Source organism: Apaloderma vittatum, unplaced genomic scaffold (genome assembly GCF_000703405.1).
Source record: "Apaloderma vittatum isolate BGI_N311 unplaced genomic scaffold, ASM70340v1 scaffold3368, whole genome shotgun sequence".
Taxonomy (NCBI): domain Eukaryota; kingdom Metazoa; phylum Chordata; class Aves; order Trogoniformes; family Trogonidae; genus Apaloderma; species Apaloderma vittatum.
The window spans coordinates 33499-58271 of record NW_009731098.1 but is presented as its reverse complement, the minus strand read 5'-3'; the positions used below and the strand labels follow the sequence as shown (position 1 = coordinate 58271).

The 24773-nt window shown below is 42.4% G+C and overlaps 1 protein-coding gene across 1 annotated transcript in view; it reads left to right on the top strand.

The window, feature by feature from the left end:
• Window positions 1-9084, top strand: part of LOC104278152 (gamma-aminobutyric acid type B receptor subunit 2-like) — a 73481-nt gene extending 64397 nt beyond the window's left edge. The window contains exons 6-7 of the mRNA XM_009875051.1: window positions 871-988; window positions 8350-9084. Of these exons, the coding sequence (XP_009873353.1) occupies window positions 871-988; window positions 8350-8515 (284 nt within the window). The 3' untranslated portion in view covers window positions 8516-9084. The remainder of the gene's footprint in view (window positions 1-870; window positions 989-8349) is intronic.
• The last annotated feature ends 15689 nt before the right edge of the window (window positions 9085-24773 follow it).

Genomic DNA, 24773 nt, shown 5'->3' with positions numbered 1-24773 from the left:
TTGGCTTAACATAGCAGGAGACTTTGGAAAGAGCAGACAGGAACAGAAGGGGCCTCGGCAAAGACAGCCTTCCTAAAATGTCAGTGTTCATCCGTGTTTCTCAGGGGGACTGATGCCACAGACTCCAGCAGAGCGAGCCAGGGAGTCCCAGGACACCCAAGGGAATGAAGTGAAGCTACCTGCAGGGAAATGGATGATCATCTATGTTATCACTAGGCAGAAAAGAGGACAGCAGGAGAAAGCTTAATGAAGTCATTAGCTGTCCTTCCCGTAGACAACCTATGGACCAGTGCAACTGATGTGAATCATATTTCCCTGCTAAATGACAGCAGATAGTTAAATGACAACACATAATTGCTTATGTGATTGCAAGGTTTTATACATCAACTAGATTACAGTTTTTCTAGGAAAAGATTTAAATAAGAGGATTTTTTTCATATGAAAAGGTAAAAATTTTTGAGTGCAAGAAATTTTGATGGTGCAGTTACATTAATTTTTTACACAGCCTAAGACAAGGTGAGAGAGCATGATGGGGCTATATGGAGGTGGGCAGCAAGGTTTGGTTTGTGGAGTTTTTTTTTAAGGTGAGGCACTAACAAAGGAAGGACAAAAGAGGTTTTGTCCCTTTTCTCTTTCTTCATGGTAGTTCCTAAGAAGGAGCACATCATCAAAAAGGCAAGAGTACCAAAGACCCACAGAGAAACCTGAGCCTATATTGGAATATAGGTGGAGTTCACTTTGTGGCATTATGAACAGCTGTGAAATTTTAAAATGGAACAATTTAGAAATCGTCACTTACAGTGAAATGGTTACTTACAGTAAAGAAATGGTTACTTACAGTAAAGTAAATTGAGTTTGTTGTTCATGCAGATGGTGAGAAAGCCATTTTGAAAAATCATCTTGATCAAAATCCACCAGCACAATGGGGCTCATCAGACCCTTCCAGAACAAGCAAAGATCCTATAGAAGACATCAACTCTCCAGAACAGTAAGTATACACCATTACATACTGGTACAGAAAGAGGCACCCCTTGCTGTCTCAGGTATCCATGTGCTTGGGCATGTGCTTAGACCACTTTCTGCTGTTTCAGCCGTAAATTCCGTGCTGGACACCAGATGCTTTGCTGATGTTAACTTAAATTATTATGTTTAATCCCCTACTTGCCTTTAATGCATTTTTATGGGAAGACCTTTACTTCCAGCCAGCCCCAGTGACAGAGTGTGCCTTGACTATCAGCATTGAAAGTTGTGAATGGCACCTCCCGAAGCAGCAGAGGGCAGCAACATTGTGCTGTGATACCTCCCTGCCACCAGCTCACGTGCCCACCAAATGTAGAGGATATGAGGGGCACTAGATCCTAAGGTGCCCCAAAGGCAAACTAACATACTTCTTTTCTCTGCTCAGAAACGTCCGTAACATGGTGTCTAAAGTTTCTGTGGAGAGTTACCAGATAAGCTGTGTCCAACTATATTAAAGAGAGCAGAGTGTGTAGAGATGTGCACAAGCACGTCGTAACTATTGTCAAAAGCCCAAGTCCTTCCACACAACAGTCAGAGGGGTTCATGGTGTACCTAGCCATTTTGTTCTCTTTCAGTCTTAAGCTAGCTGAGAAATAAAAACAGTCTAAAGGCTTTTCAACGTTGCCATAGCAGCTGGACCTGAGTTTTGGCATAGGAAAGCCTGCACCTAGTAGCTTCCCTTAGAAACAGCGCTGCGGCTACAAGAAGAGAACGACACAAAGCACTTGCCAGATTCATGAAGGGGAAAGAGCCTTATGGTATCAGCTTTTTGCTCCAGGAACCTTTACAATAAACTCATGTACTACCCTCTACCAGCTCAGGAGAGCTCAGGAAAGCACTGTGCTCATTTGTCCCTGGATGACACGTTTCCCCAAGGCAGCCTAGTTACATAGGCACTACTTCATCAGGATCTGAGCTGATAGCTGCCAGACTCCTGTTTTGTACATGGGTAACTTAAAAGCTTATTTAAAACCAGCATAAATTAAACAAATTACTAGACTGAGTCACATGTTCCATCAGTGACAGCAAACCTGATTTCAGATAGGAGTTACTGCCTTGTACTACCTGGTGCAGGAAAACACGTGGATTTCTAACTTTGTCCTTGCACTTGAAAAAAAAAAGACAACTCCAATCCAGACCTGCACTGGAGCTAATTCACACACACATGCACACATATGCACCAAAAAAAGCTCCCAGTAGCTGAAATATCTGGTTAATTCACAAAAGCAGGATTCATGCTGAGAAAGCTCACATGGCTTCCTGGGGTCAGCAGAGTGCTTTAATGCATCGCTGTAGAGGTCTGACTTCTACCAGCACTATTTGTCAGGAATAATGTAGTGTGAATGCAGCCTCATCTGTACACAGCGCCCTTACATTAAGAGAGATGCTAAGAAAAACACAGACACTCAGATAATTCAGTTGTCCTGATGCAGATTTAATACAAGAAAAAAGAAAAAAAAGAAAAACATTTGGTGTTGACAGAACTTCCTCTAGGCTGGTGGTAACTGATGAGAAGACTGAGATTTCCTAACGGTCTTAAAAAGCAAGTGCAAATCTGAACAGTCACAGACATTTATGGAAAGCAATGACTAAAGCCCTACTAAATCAACACAGTGTCATCCAGCAGTTGCACAGCTGTGGCTGTGCCAGGTCCCAGGGTCAGTACGTCCCCTGAGGATGTGCTGGCAGTTGGGGTACTAGAGCCCCACCGGTCAGGCACAGTGGGATCTACCAGGGAGAAGTGCAGCAGTCTTAAGAACTAGGCTTTTGCAATTCCACTCTCTTTGTCTCTTTCCAAACTTTGTACTCTTTAAAAATATCCTATGTATGGAATTTTTCTCAGCTTGTCTGGCAGCACTTCTGGCCTTCCATGATTATAATTTTTTTCAAAAAAATATTTGACTTAAAGATAAGCTGTAGTTTGTGCCTTCTCTTTCTAACTAAACTGCATATGTAGGGCATCTTATAGAGAGGTAGTCACACAGTTTGCTGAACCTATTTCTTATTCAAGAACGTACATCTCAAGGACATTAGTCTGAAAAAGGTTTCCTCTTTGCCACAAACCTATGAAAGGAGGATGTTAAGATAATGATTTGCCTGCAGAAATGTTAAGTCTTTAATGGCTATAGTAAAAAGAAGCATCCCAGCTTCCCATTGTTGACAGCACACAGGAAAGCTGACATCTTTCAGTATGAAAGTTCCTGCTGAGTGCAGAGAAGTGTTTGATTCAGAATTTTTTTCTTTCTTTCCTACCATTTTACCATTAGTGTTACATATGATTAACTGCAAATGTGGTCCCTTATTCTACAGTTGTGTCCAAAGTGAAGGCACAGCAGCACACACACACTTCAGGTTCAGTAGTGCAGGAGGTTGTTTCACGTTTGTTGATGGAGTAATGTTTATATCATCTCAGTCAGAATGTGAAATACATTTGGTTTGTGCTTGGCTCAGATTTAGAACCCTGTACCTAAGGAAGATGCTGTCAGTATGACTGTAAAGCAGCCTTAGAGCATGAAGAGAGATGGTTCACAGTTTCTTTTCCTTCATACTCCCTTTCCTGCTGGGCAGGACCCAGTAGGTTCTCCATAGTGCCATGTAAAATCTGCCATAGCCAGTCAGACCATCAAACATGAGGAGCAAAAACTAGGTGCTGACTGCTTTCTCTCCTCTTCACATTGGCTAAATGGCATAAATTAACACTTCCCACAGGAGGCAAAGCAGTGCTGGTGCACAGGTTCAAGCCTTGCACTTTGATTTTTCCACAGTGCTTATTACTGTACTCCCTAGCATGCCTGTATCAGCTTATGCTCTCCCAGGTAATGCTCAGGCACAATCTGGTATTCTGAAACCCTGTCTGGGAGGAGCTTAGCTGCATGAATGGAAGTTGCACCATGCCAGTTCATCTCAGGTCCAGAGAGCAGCCTGAACCAGTTTAGAATAGATATAGTAGTTCATTTCCCAGTATTATTTCCTACTTAATTTTCCCTGTCACATTTTGTCAATGCTCTTGGGGCAAGCCCCAATGTCAATACGGGCTGGGGAATGAAGGCATCAAGAGAAGCCCTGCCAAGAAGGAGTTGGAGTACTGATGGATGAAAATCTGTACATAAGCCAGCAACATACACTTGCAGCCCAATCACTTCCTGGGTTGCCTCAAAAGAAGCGTGGCCAGAAGGTTGAGGGAGGCAAATTTTTCACCAGAACAATCAGCCACTGTAATAATCTCACCAGGGAAGTGGTGGAGTCCCCAGCATTGGACACTTCTAAGGCTCAGCTGGACAGGATGCTGGACCATCTTATGTAGATGGTGCTTTTCCCAAGAAAGACTGGACTGGATGATCCTTGAGGTCCCATCCAACCTGGTATTCTGTGGTTCAATGAGAGCTGCCATCTCCTCTGCTCTGGTGAGACCCCACCTGGTGTAGTCTGTCCAGCCCTGGAGTCCTCAGCACAGGAAAGACATGGAGGTTGGAACAGGTCCAGAGGAGGGTCACAAAAATGATGAGATGGCTGGGACACCTCTCTGATGAGGAAAGGCTGAGAAAGTTGAGGTTGTTCAGCCTGGAGAAGACTCCAAGGAGTCCTTATAGTGACCTTCCATTACTTTAAGGGGGCTTATAGGAAAGATGGGAACAGAGTTCTTAGTAGGGCCTCTAGCGATAGGACAAGGGATAATAGTTTTAAACTAAAAGAGGGTAGATTTAGACTAGATATAAGAAGAAATATTTTGCAATAAGGGAGGTGAAGCACTGGAGCAGGTTGCCCAGAGAGGTGGTAGATGCCCCCTCCCTGGAAACATTCAAGATCGGGCTGGATGGAGCTCTGAGCAACCTGCTCTAGCTGAAGATGCCTCTGGTCACTGCAGGGGAGTTGGACGAGATGACCTTGAAAAGCCCCTTGCAACCCAAAACTTTCTATGATTCTACGAATTTGTTTTGAGTTGTCCATACAATATAGGTGTGTCAAAGGATATCAAGTATATTGGGGAGAGAATGGTTACTGTTAGTGATTTTAGAATCATGGATAACCACTGAAAGAGGTGGAAAGGAAAGATGGTGCAATGCACATAGCAGCCACGCATCAGGATACTGTGTTACAATAGGGCGTATATCCTCAGCTCTGTATAGAAATGCCATTTATTAGGGGTAAATAAAATCAAGTAAAAGCTTGACTTCCAGTGTCAACACACATAGGAACATAATGCAATGGACGTGAGAATTCACAATTCTACTAAGACAGCAGATGCATTTGAAAAATATTTTGGTTCTGCTTTAGAAGAGCATTGATGAGAATTGTTGGTAAGTGAGGAACTGATACAACTGCTGCTACAGTCAAACGTCTGATGATCTGTGGGGGTGTGTAAATTGTGTCTAAGCATTCAGGGATCATCTCAGTCAATTCTTCAGCCCATTGATGTTGATTTTTAGCAACTGCTTGGAAGCTAGAGAAGTTCTAAAAGACTACCATAAAGCAAGATGTTGTGCTAGCAAGTAAAGTAACAATTCTAAATCCTCCTTATTTTAACAACAGATAAACTAGTATGAACCACTCTCAGTGAAGACACAATAACAGAGGCGTATGGCTGTAATGCAATATTCCAGTCATAACCAACTTTTTAAATGAGAATTTTTGGTTACTAAAGTTGATGTAACTGGCTTGAGCAGAATCTCTGTCTATCTTTAAAATGCTGCTAAAAGCAGAGCTTTAGCTCGAGGGGAAAAAAAAGGGTGGTTTCTGTTACAAGGGTTACACAGCAATTAACTGCTTTGAAGCTTGCATAAATGACCACATCTCAGAAATAGTCTATCAAAATGGCAGGTTTTATTGAGGTCCTGCAGAAAATCATCACCTTGACTCAGAGATCTGGAAGACTGTTACATATTGTTGCTGTTAAAATGAGAACAGTATAAATTTTAGTGGTGCCAAAAACTAATTCACCAAATGTAGGTCACTGAGGAGCTGGGACAACATTGTGCAGGAATGAAGGTGCACAGAAGAATGTGTTTAAGGGTCATGCAAAACATCCCATTGAATGCATTAATGTGGCCGTCATGCAGATAAACTGACTGATACGATCTTTAGATACGTAAGCAGGACTGCCGGGCAGAAAAGAGTTGACTTTGCTTGAGAGACATCCTGAGTGAAAGAACCCTCTGATATTGGAGAAAAAAATCCCACAAACCTAAAAAGAGTGGTGCAGGGTACAAGATTTACTTTCACTTAGGGCAAAAATAGCACTTTTGCTTGAATTTTGTTATCTTCTGTTTTGTTTTGTTTTGTTTTTCCTCCTACAAGTTTTGCCTAAACTCTTAATTGTGTGCAAGTCTCCAGGCTACAATCCTCCGCCCCAATTCCAGGAACCAAGTTTTCAAGTGAAAGCAAACTTTAAGTACCGTTAAAACACAATTTGCCACTCACTGCAGGCACTGTTGGCATCGCCAAATAAACATGCTTTGTCCATAGTATAGCTGACATTTAAATGGGTGAAGAAAAAAATACCATTCACTTGATTATGCAACTGGATTCTCTTGGAATAGCTTCAGAAATCTCTTTAATGAGAATTCTATAACAGTTGAACAAAGTAAGCATTTCCACTGGTGGGAAAATAAGCACGGGCAATTCTGAGTTTGACCCTGCAACAAGAGACAGAATGACAATCCACAGCACCAGGCTCATAAGGATTCAGCCCATGGAAGCAGCAACCCGTGCCACCTTTGCACTCCTTGGGAACAATGCAGATTTCATCGATGGCACCAGAAAGAGTAGGGCACAGTAGCAAATTAACAGTGAATGGGTTTTATTTAGTCCCAGGAATGCATTGCCAGCACTACCATGATCAGCACTGTGGATTAATATTGGATCAAATTTATAAAGGGAGTGGTTTGTGTTTGGTTGGTTTGGTGAGGTTTTTTTGGTGGGGGAGTGAAATGAGAGTTTCCCAGCTAGGCAGACTACAATTTTTTCCACTGCATCTCTGTATAAAGAAACCTGACTTTGTAGTGAAGAAACTCAGAGAGAAGCAGCATTGCATTATCTCTGTTTGAATTTGAAAGCTATACTGCTTGGCCCCTGAGTGGTGCAATGGATGCCTCAGTAGCTGTCTCTGCTTCCTAACACAAAGCAAAAAAGAAATGAAATGTTGTTTGAGTCAGAAAAGCTATCCAAAGGCAAGCTTTCAAGCATACACTTCTTACAAAGGCCTGTCTATGCACAGTCATTATATCAGATAAAAGGAAAATAGAAGTTTAAAACTCTATTGTACTGACACAATGCTTTGTATGGACATTTCTCTTCTGGAATCAAAAAGCTGGTCGTCAGTTCAGCTCTGTCACTTTGGCACCTCTCTTCTCTTTAAAAAGCCCCTCCATGTTTCAAGTGAATGTCTCCAAGTACAGAAGCAATCCTGGTATAGATAACACTGTAAACACTGAAAACCTCAACTGAATTTTGATTTTTGTGTAAGGTGGCAGTATATCCACAGTATAGGAGTAGGAGAACCCATGTCCCATGGCACTGTCCTCTCCACAGACAGGAGTTCATTGGATTATCTATAAGCATGGTTTAGTGTCCCTTTAAAAAACAAACAAGCAAACCAAAACAAAGCCCCACCACTTGTGATGATGTCAATCTATGTGGAAAATTGTGTACAGGATGTTGGGTAAATGCTGAATTTTGATGAAGGAGGTAGTTAGACTGTTTTAGAGAGCCAGCTCCTCGGTCCCACAGCACTGACTGTGGGAACTCGGCAGCATTCATCACCTCAAAAGCACAGACCTAAACTGCAAAGAGGAACTACTCAGAAAAAGCCATCAGTCTGAATTCCCTCCCTCTGTGCACCTGTGTTTGCCTTAGCTGGAGTTGCAGAAATGCCACCCTTACTTGTAATGTCCTTGTGCCCAGTGATGCATGGCTTAAAAGTCAGCCTGTGACCTCACGCATGTCCATGCAGTTAGCCAGGGCTCTGCACGCAATAGATCACTTTGCAAGGGGCTGAGGGGTTGCTAAACCGTCTGCACACTTAATTTTTTCCAGTATCAGCAGCCTAACAATTACTCTGAAAGTGCCTGGGAATTTCAGAAGGTTGTGGGACGCTGAGAACAGGCCCTTAGATTCCTTTGTCATGCCTAGCCTGTCAGAAAAATTCGCCAAGGGGAAATGACATCATGGTGGCAGAGCTCAGCAGCGGCGAGCGCCGTGCTCTTGGCATTATCCTTCTCTGTCACAGCGGCAGGCACAGCAAACATCCCTGCAGCAGCAGCCTGCAGACGTGTCAAGTGCATAACGTATTATGTTTTCCTCTTGGCTAACACTCCTCTTTCTCTCTCACAGCATACAGCGCCGGCTGTCTTTGCAGCTGCCCATTCTTCACCATGCCTACTTGCCATCCATAGGAGGAGTTGACGCGAGCTGTGCCAGTCCCTGCGTAAGCCCCAGTGCCAGTCCTCGGCACAGACATGTGCCGCCTTCCTTCCGAGTAATGGTGTCGGGGCTGTAGGAAAGGGAGATCAGTGCTTCCTGAACTGCTTTTAAGTACTCAATGACTGGACTAAAACATCTGACCTAGAACTCTGCTACAAACATGCAACATCGGCTCTTACCGCAGAGGAGCTGCCACTGAGGCCGCCGTCACAGGAGCGCCCATGTAACTCGTGTGGGAAGGCAAAGGAGAAGGACACAAGGACACAAGGAGTTTGATCTGTAGCCTTATTCATGGAGTTTTTATTTCTTCATGTAGAAGTCACTGAAAAACGTTTCTTCCCAAATTTCTACTGGCAACAAGGAGGCTGGGAAATACGGATCTTGCAAAAAAGACACTAGGAAAAACAAAACAAAAAAAAACCCACTCAAATGTCCCTAAGCTTTGTGTGGCTACTGAGAACATGCAATTCTATACTGTATCCATGTAAGGAAAATACAATGGTTGAGTTGTACCATATTTATTGGAATAGATAAACTCGATTTTACAGGAGTTGTGTTAAATTGCTGGAAACATTCTGCACTGGTTAGTCTTGCTTGTTTTCATTTCAGGGACGATGTTCGGTAGGAAAGGAGGATTATGAGAAACAATTCCTCAGGTGTCATTGAGACTCTGCAGCGCTGTGAGCAGGGTCACCTCTGACTTGCAGCTGTACGCGGAACCCAAGCAGAGGCTGAAGCCCCAGCTCCGAGTTGTCACCAGCTAGAAAGCTGCTAGTTGGAGGCAGAGCACTTCACCCTTCTCCAGGGATGATGATAGTGACTGCTTACCATCTGCAGCTTCATTTTACCAAGGTTTCTGCACCTATTTCGGAATAAGCACCACCAACTGTAACATTACTAAACTGTCTGGAAAAGTCCTAGGGCTGATAACTCAGGGAGCTGAGGACAGATGGGTCGTAAAGTCTTAATGTCACAGGATGGGTTGTCTTTTCATAGTTTGTTTGAATTATGTCACACATAATTACAATAAAATTAATTTAGTGGACTTGGGGGGAGGGGTTAGGGCACAGCACTTTGCTGCTGCAGGCAAAGCCTGCAGAGCACATAGATGTGAATTTACACTATGTTTGCTTTGTACCTGTGTGCGTGACAGTTGCAGTGGATAATAGAAAGGACAAATCAAATTTACCAATAGAATATTTTATCTGAATCCTAAAAGGACTGTGAAAAAAAAAATAAACAGCGGTTTTTATACTTTAGCTCCATCCCCTGAACCTAAGTAATTAGGAGGAAGGACAGTGGCTTACCATCTGGAGCAGCTCTGGAGCCAAACCCTCAGGCACAGGTGAGACACACATGCAGCTTCTTTATCCAAGGGACTGGAAATGTGGCATCTCACTGCCAGGGCTCTTTGCTTAGAGGAGAGGTGAGGAAAAAACACCTGAAGCACTCACTGGGCTCTCAGTTTTCTTTGACCAATGCCTGTGCACTTCAACCCAAACCTTTGGAATGACAGTCCTACAAAGGTTTACAAATCAGCAATGACTTGAAGCACAGCTGAAGAGTTTCGTTAGCTGAGGGACTTAACCACAGCTTTGACAAGCTAGCATAAATCTCCATTAAAAATAAAACACACCTCATAGTGGCCAAAACCAATATGAATATGTATCTGAATCTTACAATCAGGAGCATCACAAAATATTTCACTTGGCACATACAGTAAGAGAGGTTATGGAAATATCTGTAGCTTTTAGAACAAAAACATGTAAGTATAAACACAGATAAAATAGAACTCATTACTCTGTTTAAGCACTAAACACTGACGTTGTCACTCAATGTGTGTTGAGAGTATTTTCTTGCTTTATTAATATCATCAGGGCCTGTTTTATTTTAAAAGGAATGTTAATTTTTAAAAAGAGAAAATTACAATATTGTATATAATGTATACACAAAGATCTCTGTAGAAATATTATTCCAACTTAGCAGGAAAAAAAAAAATCAGAAGTATCGGACCATTGGAGGTGAGTGTGTGTGTGTGTGTGTCTGTAACTTCGTGAATACTGACTGTGTGACGTTTATTAGGTTTAAACCATGCAGTACATTCTTCGTCTCAATGATACCGTAGTTTCTCCCATAACATTTTTTTTACTTTACTGCAGATAACAAGACCAACCAAGTGAATATAGCTATTTAATGTTTCTGTTCTTTTATACTGCAGCAAAAATGTACTGTAAATTTATGAAGAGGCTGTGCCCCAATGGCATTTTCCAATGATGTTAGTGCACAAATGCTTTAAACTAGACTGGAACTGCCAGAATAAAATGTAAATGAAGAATTTCTTGTATAACCTTATACTGCATGAGATCAATTTTTAATAAATTGTTGCAAATTTGTTTTTATGAATAAAATATATAAAACCTAGCTTTTTGGACTTAGTGCCCTCTTCCTACACACCAAAACCATTTTTAATATGTATCTGTGTATATATATATAAAAAAATATACATATATGTAAAGGCTTCCCTGGAGAAGGAAGAATCCTATTGCAATGCCACATTGTAATAAAAGTCAAAATACACATCCTAGTAGTTGAAGGATTTGCATATAGAGAAAATAGATAGATGAGCTTCTGCGCTGAATACAACTGCAGTACTCATGGGTGAAATCTAAGCATTTTTTTTTTAAATGGGAGAATAATCAGACACATGCTGAACATTTACATCAAAGCCACACTCAATACATGAACTATTCTTCCTTGCACCACAGTGAGTGTAAATTTAGGAGAAGAGAAAAGGTATCACTGTTTCACATAAATTATTGAAGTTGAGCCAGTCTTCTAGCTTTGTAGTAAATCTCTTCTTCAGCAAATTAGAAATTGCTGAGAATAATCACCAATGGTTTCACAAAGGCAAACATTGAACCTCTCTCCCCAGTTTCACACATGTGGTGGGCTTTGTGTCCTAAACCAGGTTCTTCCACACGGCAGAACAGGAGGAAGGTGGGGATGTAGTGCAAGGAGCCAGCTAGAGGAAAGAACATTTTTGATTGTTTTGCTTTTTAACAGGAGCATCCTCAGGCCACCACAAAATGTCGTAAAGGCCAAGATGAGGGAATTCAGAATCACCACAAATGTGCTTTCTGTAGATTTTTTGATGCAGCTTAGGCATCCACTGAAGACTTGCAAAAGAGAACATAGCAGTGAGGAGTGAACAGCACAGATCCTGGATCTCAGTCAAAATACAGATGGCAGGAGGAACTCAAACAGATACATCAAAGTTCATTCAAGAAACAAAAGAAAAAAAAGTCTAGAACTGCTTTAATGTGAAACGTATATTCAGCCAGAAATTGTGGGAGGATGTGAACAACTTTGAGTTACTGAAGAATAATAGGAAACCAGATTAAAGCAAAATACTGCTTTAAGAAATCGAGTTTAAAATATGAAGGAGATGTGAGGGGAGCAAGTTTACCTGAACTGTTGAGTTTCCACAGTCACAGCAAATACAATTCCTATAAAAATCATAAAATTGCTATTGAATTCATGGAAGATTGCTAATGTTGCAGCATTTTCAAGTATTTAATAAAATCGAGGATAGTAAGGGAAGAGCAAGAGGGATTTTTTTTCAGTTTTCTCTTTATTTTAAAAGATATAACACTTTTCTTAAAGGTTTATAACAAAATCCTGCCTGACCTTTTCAGAACTTGTCTGTTCATTACAAATCCCAGTACAGCGTGCCTGCTCTCCCTCAGAGTGGATTAGCGTTTCTGTCACTTTCTGCTCAAGCTTGCTTAGCCACTGGAAGGCAGCCCAGCGAGACCTGTCCCAGCACTTGCATAGCACCCTTTGGATATCAGCAGGGATTTACTGTGCTCTCAGACCACAGCCCAAAGGATGGACCAGTCTGCCTGCTCAGTGGACTGACTTTCCATGTCGCTGACTTGTTTAGTAGGGCTTTTCTTCTCGCTGCCTGAGGAGACTGACAGGTTTATTACAGTGGCTTAAACATCATGATTTTTATCTGAGTTCGGTACTCAGTTACTGACTGCTTTTTCCACATCTCTTGAGATGGTGAATCGTACTTATGGCCATTACTTTGATATGCATGAATATTATTCACGAGTGCATTTTCAAGAGCACTCTGCTTCTTGAGCTGATCAGGATTCTGCCTGTGCACTGCTGTGATTGCTACTACACACTGAACAACATTGCAGAGGAGCAATGGAGTGTCTAGGGCTGCACTGGAAGCAGTGAGGAGGAGATGGTTGGAGCCCGTGTCAGGCTACTGGCAAGGGCAGCCCTGGGTAGCAGTACCATCCTGTCAGTGCTGCCACAGACCTCTCTTACCAGCTTTGCAAACCGTGGGAGTGCCGGCTGTAGGTACAAGCAGCAATGAGCTGGCTTACTGGCAGAAGAGAAGCAGAAAGGAGCTCAGATGACCTTGAGCTTCAGGAGAAAGGACAGACATCTTCATGAACTGGCAAAGACAGACTGATTAGAAATGAGGACCGTATCTCCTAATGAGAGGTTATCCAGCAGGAGCTGGGTGCAACTTAAACCCAGAAAAGCATCAACTACATTTACAACCTTCAGCTGTAACCACTTCAGGGGCCACATCTCCCATTCCGGCCAGCAGTGTGGGATGCCTGCTTGAGCAGGGGAGCTGCCACTGGTAGCAAATCTCCCCAGAGACATGAAGCCATCCATTCTGGCAAGTCAGTTTGACTGGAAAACAGTATGTGTGTCGCAGAGAGCACTGGCAGGACACTGAGCAAGCATAAGCAGCCCAGCATTAATGGCCTGGAAAATATTATGAGGGCCAGAATCAGAATTTTTGAGGCTGGAAAAGACCTCTGAAATCGTTAAGTCCAGCGTCTGACTCAACACCATCACATCAGCTAGATCATGGCACTAAGTGCCACATCCAGCCTCCCCTTAAACACCTCCAGGGACAGTGACTCCGCCACTTCCATGGGCCTCCACGGTACCTCCCTGGTACCTCCGTGTTACCTCCTGCTTTGGGAATTTGTCAAGCATCTAAAAGCAAAACCCATTCTAAGGACAGACACACACAAGCCATCCCCAGCTCAGAATTAATTCTCCTTGGCCCCAGCCCACTCCGCCACACAGTGCAAAACTCTGAGGCTGCGCAGCTGAACGTCCCCTGCTTGTCCAGACCTACGGAAAAAGGAGCAGGACGCAGAAATGAAAAGCTGTGAAAGAGTGATCAGGAAACACGTGCATGGCTTTGTTCTCATAAACTGCTTTGCTGCACTGTTACCCAAGGGGCTTCTACTCTGCCTTCTCCAAAGGTAGTTCAATATTTCCAAATACCAAGGACCCCTCCCAGCAGAGAGAAGGACAGAGACATCTGTTATACAGAAGGAAGGTACTTCGCATCTTTACCAAATAAGCTAGCTGGCTCATACTTAGGTCGCTGGAAGACACTATTTGAGCAAAGTAACGGGGCTAAGGGGAAAGAAAGGGAGGAAAAAACACATACGAGAAGATGGTTAGAGAGTCAGAAAGATGCAAATGAACAAAGGACTCAGCTGCAATCACTGCTGAGGAAGACACATCAATGTCAGCATCAGATACAAGGACCCTTAACAAAAGATAGTCACTGTCATCCCACAAAACTAGCTGTACAAATGAAGCTGTTAAAATTGTCAGAAACTAAGCCAACACCATCACTAACTGCCTCAGCGTTGCTAGTAACTAAAATGGGAGCAACTGTCCTCCAGATTTTGGCCTCAGCTTGTAGTAGGCTCAGAGTTTGAAATTCAATTCACTACTCCAATAGCCTAGGTTGATTCCAGGCTTTCATTATTACTGGAGGGCTGCAGGAGCAGGAAGTCTTCAAATTACAGATTTTTATGAAAATGTTAGAGAAACCAGTTCCCACACACAGTGAAACACTTTTTTTAACTGGATTGTCTTCTGTCAGAGTATAGGGAGAGGGCATATTTCAGTAATCTCCCTCCATATATGTATTTTATTGTTTTCAGAAGCCTCTTCCTTTGACATAATGGAGTCTCCAAGCTGAAAGTACAGTTGAAAATCTGTCATACTCTTGTTGTAGTGAGGAATATCTCTCTAATAAGCATCTCTGTTCTTTGAGGATTCTCTAGGCTTTTCTCTCTTCCCCTCAGCTAATATTCTATACTTACTGTTTTGTTTTAAAATCCAAGAATTTATTTAACGAAGAATTAACTGACATTTGAGCTTAAATAGGCAGTTTATCATGAAAGTGAAGCTCGGCAAAGTGGAAAAAACATGAGTTGTTCCAGCATAATCTGTGTAAACAAATCAGAACAGTACTTGCTACCATTCAAAACTTTGAGAGGTATTTCACTGATACAAATAGAATAAAAGCAAGTAAATGTATCCCAGGTTTCACTGAGAGGACAAAGTCAGCTCTCAGTTCTCCTTGAGCAGCTGATTCAGGTTGCACAGCCTGGGATCAAACCTGACATCCCTTCACCTGCTGGGGCCTGTTTGCTCCCTGCTAATTAAAGCTGCCCTCATCTCCAAAATAAAATGGCTTGTGAGTTTTTGAAGGAGAATGAGTTAACCATGAAATTCAGACTAGCACGTGCAAATTCTCTGTAGACCTTTTCTGGCTTTATGTTAGCTTGCCGCTCCTCCCATCCCATCATGCTCTTTATGGTACTGTCATTTGAGAAAAAAAACACTCCTATTAGGGACAACCCAAATTGTAACGAGGGTGGGAAGACATATAAAGATATTACATTTAACTGGTCTTTGGCACAGCATTTAAGTGTTAGGAGTGGAGAGCTGGTGAATCCAAAGGCGCCCTCGCCCCACTGAGCATGGGGTTATTTAGGGGGCTGGTTAGCTCAGTCGGTTGAGCGTGGCGCTAACATCGCCAAGGTACGCAGGTTCGATTCCCGTTCAGTCCCCATGTGTTGCCTGATCTAGTCAAGAGGTGGCGTCCCTAGTGGCAGGGAGGCTGGATTAAAATGATCTCTAAGGTCTCTTCCAGCTTAGGCCATTCTATGATATTTCTATGATACTTGTTTTGTCACAGGATGGGAGCAGCCGCACGGGATGTCCATCAGTTCAACAGGAAGTTTTCTCTGTGCTTTATTCTGAACTGATCCCTGGGCAGCAAGACTCATTACTGCTTCCAAGCTCTAAAAACTCTCCTGGCTGAGTCTTTTTTAAATATACCGAGAAGGTGAAACCTCTCTTTCATCCTCCTGCACCTGCTCAACTCTGCCTTGTGCCCTCAGAGGCAGGCCCAGCAACCGCGACTTGTGACAGCTGAACAGGCCCTGCAATGCAACATGCTGAGAGGCTGCACTGTTGCACACGTCTCTTTTTTATTATTATTTTTATTTTATTTTCAGCTCCTTTACGAGCTGAACTCTGCGTGCCATGTCCGCTGTTCTTTATGTAGTTGTTGCCAATGCTGGAACACCTGGTATGTTCAAATCCTTCTGAAAAGGCTGTCAGTCCTTACTTGAGAAATCATTAGGAGCAAGCACTCACTTCAGAAGTCCCAAATGTGACAAAAATAATTCCAAGAATTTATAAAAAAGTGCCTATTTTAATACAGCCCCATTTTTAAAAAGCTATTTTTTCACAGTGTACGTCAGCAATCATCAACCACTCATTGTCTTCTACAAAGAAAAACTGCACACCCAGCTCTGTTTCAGACCTCCCGGTTATGGTTGCATTATTTTTTTCATACCCCTTACTTTCCGCCTTTTTTTTTTTTTTACCGTCATGTTGGTGATTTATTGTTTGTTTGTTTTCCAGCAAGACAGAAACAAAATGAACTTTCCCATATGGAGAACAACAACCACAGAGCGCTCACGTCTGTGCAGTGCAAATGTTTGAGTATAAACTGCTTCTCCTAATCCAGCATGCAGAGTGCATACCCAAGGCTGTGCCGGTAGAAGCTTAGAGCTTCAGTCAGATAAAAGATAATAAAATGAGCTCAGGCCTCATTAACTTACCCTGTTGATGTGAATATTAACATAGATTAAAATCCAAGCTCCAAAAAGAAAATGCAGACCAAGATCTCGTCACAGGCAAACTGCAAGCAGTAATAAATTCCCTGAATTAATTTAGTTCATCATACTCTAAAGCTACAGTAAGACACTCTACATAAAGGCCTTCTCCACATGGTTTTGAAAGTTTTGTAGCCAAACGCAGTTTCAAGAATTAAATCTCTAGTTATGCACTTTGCTTATGGCTTTGATGAATACCCTGCTGCTCTGGCTGCATATACAGAAAGAGTCTAGGAAGGCAATTTTCTTTCTTTCAGGACCTAGCTCAGCTTGCCATGCACAAAAACATTTACGAACATATCAGAATCTAGACAACCTTGTTCAAATTAATTTAATGGGGTGTATTCAAAATTATGAAAAGACATTTCTCATTAATTTCTCTCTCTTTTGGAATAATGCTTTCCTTTTACTTTTATTCAGTTCTTTCGCTGTGTTCTAAAGAGATGTTATACTACCTTCATTATGACTACATTACTAGCACTACCCTAGTGATGCAAATAAGGTGTCTTCATCTTGTTTTTCTACTCCTATCGGGGAACAGTGTTTACAGCATACTCTTTATACTTACATATGAAAAACTAAGGTGGAGTGAAAAAAGGTAGGGCTGCTTTCTTTTTTTTTACTTACACTACAAACTTCATGCGTATTGTGGAAGTCATGCGTTTAACACCATAACAAAAGGAAAGAGATTTACAGAGATACTATTTCCTCCAAAGGTCTTGAAGCGGCCCTTTGGAAAGCATCACCCTTTCCCTGGGGTAGAACGCTCATTACATAAAGGGATCATCAGCATTCCTCAACCCAAAACTTTAGGCCATCTTCTAGCTTCATTAATCCCAGTCAACAGCTTACCATTTAAAAAGCAGTTCTTTCAGATTCCACTGCCTCATTTCAATCCCATCACAAGATTCCTCTGCTACACCACATGAAGCTGTTCTCTTGTTACCTGACATAGCTGGCATGGTGAAATGTTGAATATGATTTTACCCTCAGACTCCTTATGCTGAGTGGACAGACACCCTTGGCTGGAGAGATTTTATTCACTGTGGAACTTCCTCCACTCTTTGGGATACATCTGCATATTTCTGCAGTCACATGCGGTGTTGTAAGCTGTACCATGTAAACTGAGGTGGTCTAAGACTGTTCTTGCATCTAAAACAGAAATTTCCTTTCAGTAGCTTGTATGACCCCGTAAGACAGCATTATCCCATAAGAAGGGTAGAACAGCCTATCGTATGCTTTTCAGGGATGTATTTTCTTAATTGGCAAAGATTTATTTTGATGTTTGTGATACATCAAGCAACATGCTGCTTTTAGTTTTCTTTATGTTTAATACACAGATCGCTGGCTTAGCACATCGTGGATGCCTCTTTTCTGATGACAGTTCTCTGTCACATATACCTTCCTTCTGGCACTGCTCCCAGTGCAATCGCTGTGGGCAGAGCTGCACTTCCCTGGAGACAGACCTTTCTGCATAAGAACATCCCACAATCTGCTAACTTGCTTTTGCACCTGTCAGGCAGTCATTCGGCTATCCATAAATTACATTATTCCTTCTTGCCCTACCTAGCATCCTCCTTATTTTTCTTCAATCCTGTTCATGAGAGTTTCTGGCTTCAAACTCTAAGAAATCTCCTCTGCATTTGACTATTCCCTTTCATCTCTTTGGGTTTCTTTGGTGGCCCAAACTGCTCCACATACCTGCCAAGCTCATCTGGCCACCTATTAGTTTGCTAGACTACTGACAGAGCCCTTCTTTTGCAGGTGAAATGGCATGAAGCCCAAGAGCAAAACCCCTATTAAAGACGTACACCAGTACATTGGTGTTGCTGTTGCTAGTGGTGGGCTACGATACCTTCATTTACTGAGTGATGACTCCACTTGTTGGGACTTACTGGGCTGTTGACCTTTAAGGCCCAGAACAGCACAGGAAAGGTGGGCACGAAAGCCCGCAAAAATTTCATGGGGTGTAATGCAACAAATTAAAAATGAAATTTGTTTCATCTTAAGTCATTCAGTTGCCTGAAAAAAGCATCTGTCTGCTGCTCTTCTCCCATCCCCCAGCATTACCACCAGAGAGGAAGAGAATGTGGGCTTCACTGGCTCATGTGAGTCGCAAGGTATTTTCTGTGCAAATAAGTCTATATCCTACAAGCTACATAAACTGAACAATCCAGCGTTCCCTGAAACCATCATGAAAAAGGCTGACAATGAGAAGTATTTTCCTGCTCCTGTCTCAGCACTTACCGTTATTTCTAGTATTTATGCCACTGTAAATTCATCTTAGGTTTACTCTACCGAAACAAGTTCATCTTGTCTGTAAGGGAGAGCAGACTGTTACATTATGATGATCATTTTTTAATCAACACTGTTAACACAGGCAAGTATCTGGAAAACAAAATCTAAAAAAAAAAAAGAGACCGCTAAGCAATACATGAAGAAGAAAGAATGCTTTCCCCCTTCTTTCTCCTTCGAAGAAAACAATTTTACTTAGTTTTTAGATAAACGTGAGCAACATCTCAAAAATAGTAAAAACAAACAAACAAAACCGAAATAAAACAAACAAAAGTAAAGGTAACAGTGAGTTTTCCACCACTTTCTTGCTCCTCCCTCCCCAGTTGTTATGCTGGTCAAACCAGTCACTGGGCAGAAAGCATTACTTGCAGAAGGAGAAGATGATTCAGTATTGAACCATGGTTATTTCATATGGTTTCCCAGATGGAAAGCCATAAAGCGGGTGAGGGTTTACTGCAAAACAAAACAAAGTCTGGAGAAGGGGGAAAACACATGTATAGATGTTTATATTAAAAGCAGTTTTAGAAGATCAGAAAATTATATGGAAATGCTGAATAAGTTTCCACATTTTTTCCAGCCGAAGCTTTATATCAGAATCTGTTGTCTGGACGTATTGACAAGTTGCATAAGTATGAGCACATTGATTTTATACTGCAGAATTAAATCTCCCTGCTATGAAATTCAGAGCATTGAAGTCCTATGTGCAGAGTTAATGTAACCCATATTCATAATCTGATAAAAATATTACATAAATATTATTTTGAGCTATCATGTAAGGAATTTTTGACAGGATGTTCTGGGCTCATACATTTTTTATAAGCTGAAGCTATTTTTGGTAAAGCAGAAATGTGGGGTGAACAACTCCAGCAAGTAGTTATGACTCCCTGTATCATCATGCAGCATGCCAAGATTTTTATCAATAGCTTTCATTGTCCTGCCTATATACATTTTCCTTACTCTCTTATTGTTGTTTTTTTTAATCATTAACTTCAAACTGACATCCTTGGGCCAATTCATTTTTAATTTAGGAGTGTGAAACAAAAATAGCTTAATGAGTCAAGAATTAAACAAATAAGAAATGAGCATATGGCAAAACCCAAGCCCTTTTAGCTGCTCTTCGAATGTACTATGATTTATAACGACGAGGTTATGCAGCAAAGTTTAGAGTATAAAACTTGCTAAATAATAAATACAGTGTTTCCATGCAATTTTGCTGGTAATAACCCTGAGCAATTTTAATTAGCTTCACCTCCCCTTAAGTGCAAGGACAGTTGTGGATGTGCAGCCCTCCTACAAAAGTAGAGTTCTGCAAGTTCTTTTATCTAGATATATTTTTTTTTTGCTATCAAAACTCGGTTTTGTGACTGATTTACCAGAAGTGAGCCTGGATTTGTGTTATTTCTGTTAGGTTTTACAATTAAAGAATCAACCCCACAATGACAGAAAACGAAAGCCCAATAACCCAGTGAGGGAAACTGAGCACCCTGACATTGCTGCTGCCCAGGCACCATTGGAGAGAAGTCAGATCAGCAAAGGTCCGTCTCCATAAAGGTCCGCCAACATAAAAGAAACACAGAGGACTGATGACAGGCAACCAAACCCAAATATCCTAGTCAGAAGAAGAAGAGTGCCTTGACCTGGCTACTTCCAGGCCCATCACAGGAGGATGCTCAGCCCACCGTCCTGGTGGGAAACCCATCATCAAGAGGAGTTTTGATGAGAGACGCTCTCTGGGTCACCTTACAGACTGAGGGAGGGTTAATGCCTTAAGGGATGTGAAATTCATTGTGGAATGCAAAGGAAGAGCACTTGAGGACTTTGCAGGACTTGCTAGAAGTTGTTTAGAGGAAGGACCAGAGGTAGGGACAGTGAGGGATAAGGTGGTTTGGAAGCAATAAGCATGAGGAACAAAATACAAGAAAGGGGGATAAAAGTGATCGATTATGTATAAACAGCTTATCCATCAGTATACTTTTTCTGGCCATGCCCTGTGCCTGGTCACCGCAGCCTATCCTGTCTTGTTATCAAACTCCATTTCTAACTATTTTCCTGAGTGAGGGGCTCTCTGCTCTGTGTGCACAGAGGTCCAAGTGTCAGCAACTGGAGAAATCATCATGGCTAGCAAACATGGAGCCAGACTAGCTGGTGAGTGGGGTAAGAGTCCTGGGAGCCAGCACCAGTAAGTCTGGGCCCGATAGAGGAGTGACCAGAGGGCTTGAGAGCTGGATGCCGGAGAGACCAGGAACCCAAAACCAGCTATGGAAGAGACTGTGGTGTCTGGAGGTCAACGGAGAGACTCCTTTGCATGTTCGTGTCTTTGCCTGAGACAGCTGGAGGCCAGAGGATCCAAGGGCCAGCTACTAGGTAGGCTGAGAGTCCAAGGCCAGTAGGGAGACCTGTAGTGTGTCTGAGCAGCAGCATCTGGAGCAGGCCTGTGGGTCTCAGGGTCTCACATGACCAGGTGCCAGCACCTGGGGAGATCTGGGTGTCCAGGTCTGGACAGACCAAGTGTCTAAGAGCAGCTGCTGGAGGGGCCCATGCTACATATATGTATATATATTTTCCACTAAAGCACTTTCATCCTGATCAGCCAGAAGGAGAAACAGGATGAGGCCATGGCACTGCCTGCATTTTGCAAGAGTTGTGTTTTCTGTCCATGCCAATCTGTGCAGCCGGCCGTGTGTGTACATGTCCTGTGTGCCCGTGGGACAGAACTGCTCAGCCTCGCTGCTCGCTGCAGCAGGGAACGTGGACCTGCAGCAGCCTTGCCTCTGTCTGGCTACTGGATTTGATAGCTCCTAACAATTTTCTCCTCAGCTTGCAGCTGAAGGGTGTTGCCAGCCTCCCACATCATTACCTCAAGGAAAGGTTAAGAGGACATGTTGCTGCTACCGCAAGGTCGGCGTCCCCAGACAGCAGCAACTGCTAGTCCAGCAGGTGGATCACTCTGCCACTTGCCTGACCTGGTAGAAGCAGTGAGACTTATGTCTGTTGTTACGATCTGCTTTCTGAAGCCTTATGTTCACCCAGATCTTTGGCCTCAGCTAAAGTTTCGAAAAGGCACGACTTAAGCAAACAGACATGGTTTTGGTACTCTTTGTCCTTAAACACTGACCTGCTGCTCTGTGGAGAGTTCACACAGTTTATGTTCTTCTGCTCCTTTTTTCTCCTCTGCCCCACTTACCGGCTTCCAGCTCGATTTGCTTTCTCTACACTGCTGAAGCCTTCTGGCAAATCACTTCAATGAACTCAAGAGATTGCTACAACACCCAGGGAGCCATGTACCACCAGGAGCTGCTCACCTCTTCACTGCCTCTGCCTGCCATGCCAGGGGCTGGAGAGCAGACCTTCTAGCTTTGTTATGAGGCATAGATCCCTGCCAGCTTCCCAGCATCAGAAAAATTTGGGGACATGGCAGTAAGCAGAGGTGACACTTGCCTCAGGACCAGAGACCAGGTGATCAGATGATGACTATAGCTAGATATGCCCAAAGAGTTTTAAACCTGTCTTCCTCAAAGTTCAAGACTTTTCCAGCTCCAACAACAGATTCTATCACACTCTAGTGAGTGTAGATAACGCAGCAAACAAACATGTCACAAAGCACAGGATGGATGGCCTGTTCCCTGCCTGTCCTAGTTTTCACTTTCTTTAAAGGAGGAAAAAAGACAACAGGGTAGCTTTTTTGTTATTTTTTAATAAAATTTAATGGGATGTCTGTATTATTACCAGAGGCATGTTATAAGGAACATAAATCTGACCTCAAGGTTCTCATTATCTTCCGTTGTCTGGTAGAAATTTTTTAGAGTTTTTTTCCTTAGTCACTAAGGGAATGAGAAAATTGAACCTATTCTGTTTTAGTATACCAATTTGCTACAAAAAGTTGATATTCTTAGACAGCAGATGCTTGGAGTCTTGCCAAATGGGAGAAGAAATTTGACATAGGTTTTCTGTTGTTATTACGAGAGTACTGTATATTTATAGGTCTATAACATATCCTCACCTCTGCAACAGCCTGTCAGACAGCTGGAAGGTTTCTAAATTACATGAAAATATCAGTTTTAGCTTCTGTCACTACAGATACTTAGAGCGGCCAAATCCAGAGAACAGAGCAGAAGTCTACACCAAAAGGATGAGACAGATGGGAGGGCTCTACATGATGGCAGACCCCACCAAACAGTCTGACTGCACAGCCAAAGTGGAATGAATTGCTGAAGTAGATTTTGCTTAGACATCCAATCATGTTTGCTGTGGTGTGTGTGAGCCCAGATATTTTCTTCAAATGTATTTTAAAAGAACTCTTACCACACTGGTTGTGACAGCATGGGTGTTTAATTCCTTCAGCAGCTGCTGGTGAGGAGTGCAGTGGTTCCCGCTGCTTTGCTGGCCATGAGAAACAGCCAGTGAAATAAACAAAAGAGAAACATCAAGTGGAAGATGGACTTAGAGATCAATTAGCACCCTGGATCCTTTGCTTCCCAAAACACTTCCCCTGCCACCAGCCTACCTCCCTTCTTCAAATCAAGAAGTCGTAGCTCACAGGAGAAGCTCAGGTGATGTCTTCACAGCCAACCCATTCTCCACACAATTACAACGCTGCTGGAGCGGACACACCTGAGACTGCTTTGGCAGCGATCCCCGTCCTCAGAGTAAGAGGCTGTGTTAGCAGGGGGGCAGGTAACCAGGCCTTGGAGTTGCTAACGCTGCTTTATTTTTTTTTTCCTGCTGTTATTTCGCTGGTGACTGTACAGCAGGTTGCTTGAGCCTTTAGAAAGGTAGCTTTCTGGAGGCAGTGGGCTAGTTTTGCAAACTTAAAGGGGTCTTCTTTATTTTGGGTACTTTCAAAACATGTTGTAAGAAGTAAGCTATTCCCCAGTAAAACCGTAATTAACAACAAGGAACAGAGCATATACCTAGAGAAAATTACTTATTCAGTACAAGACAAAAGCTACCAGCTATGCGAAAATCAATTTAAGAGGCTGACTGCCCAAAATGTCTTTTAGGGATTTCAGTTTTCAATGCCACTTGACCCTTAATGTAGTCTGTAATCAGACATGCAAAGCAGAGGTATCTAAAAACCACCAATCATTTCTGAAAACTTAAGGCAGGAGGTCTCCCTCTCAAGAAAGGGAGGATGTGCTGTCTCTAGATAGCTTCTAATTTAGGAAAATAAGTTCTCTTTATACAAAGATGTTGGCACTCCTACCTAGTTCTTATCATCAACTCTGTTTAGTCTTTCTAACAAAACACCACATGATGTCTTCAACTATGAAGCAAAAGGGAGTTCTAGCTAAACGGCTTACTGACAAAGTTGTCTGCTTTTAAACTACAGATAAAATAGGTATTTAAAAAGTCATCCTCTGGGCTCATAGGTAAAATATACTTAAAGAAAAAAATAACTGCACATATGCTAACGTCAATCAACCATTCATGAGCCCCACTGTCTCACCTATCAGCCTCTCCTGATCCATCCCACTATTCTCACCCAGGACATTTTGCAGTAAAACCTTCAGATGCACAAGTACAGTCCCCAGAGGACAAGGATAAAAGCTATTTCCAAGGTCAAGGTCTCTTCTGTTGAAAATAGTTTGTGTCTCAGATTCCTTCAGCTAAGCTCTGAGATGTCACCTTTAATGCTTCAGGCAATTGTAGTTGTCACCAAATGACTCAAGAGAAAGTTGGCCTTTAAGATATTTGGGAACTTTAACCACTTTCTGGACTACTTTACAACAACAAGAAATTAACTCAAGGTCAGTATGCAATGCAGAATATGGGGTTAATCACACTTTAACTGATGGGCTTGTTTACACAAGGAAAAACAGTGTGTTTGGAAAACCAAAGTCACTAAAGACTTTCAGAAATACTGAAACTCTTGTGTTGGATGCCTATTGGCAGAAATAGGGCTGGATTAAATCTGAGAGGTCTTCAGTGAAAGCTTACACAGCACACAGCTGCCTCTCCACATCTGTATTTTCCTTCCCCAGTCGTCTTCCTTGTCCTGTTGCCTCG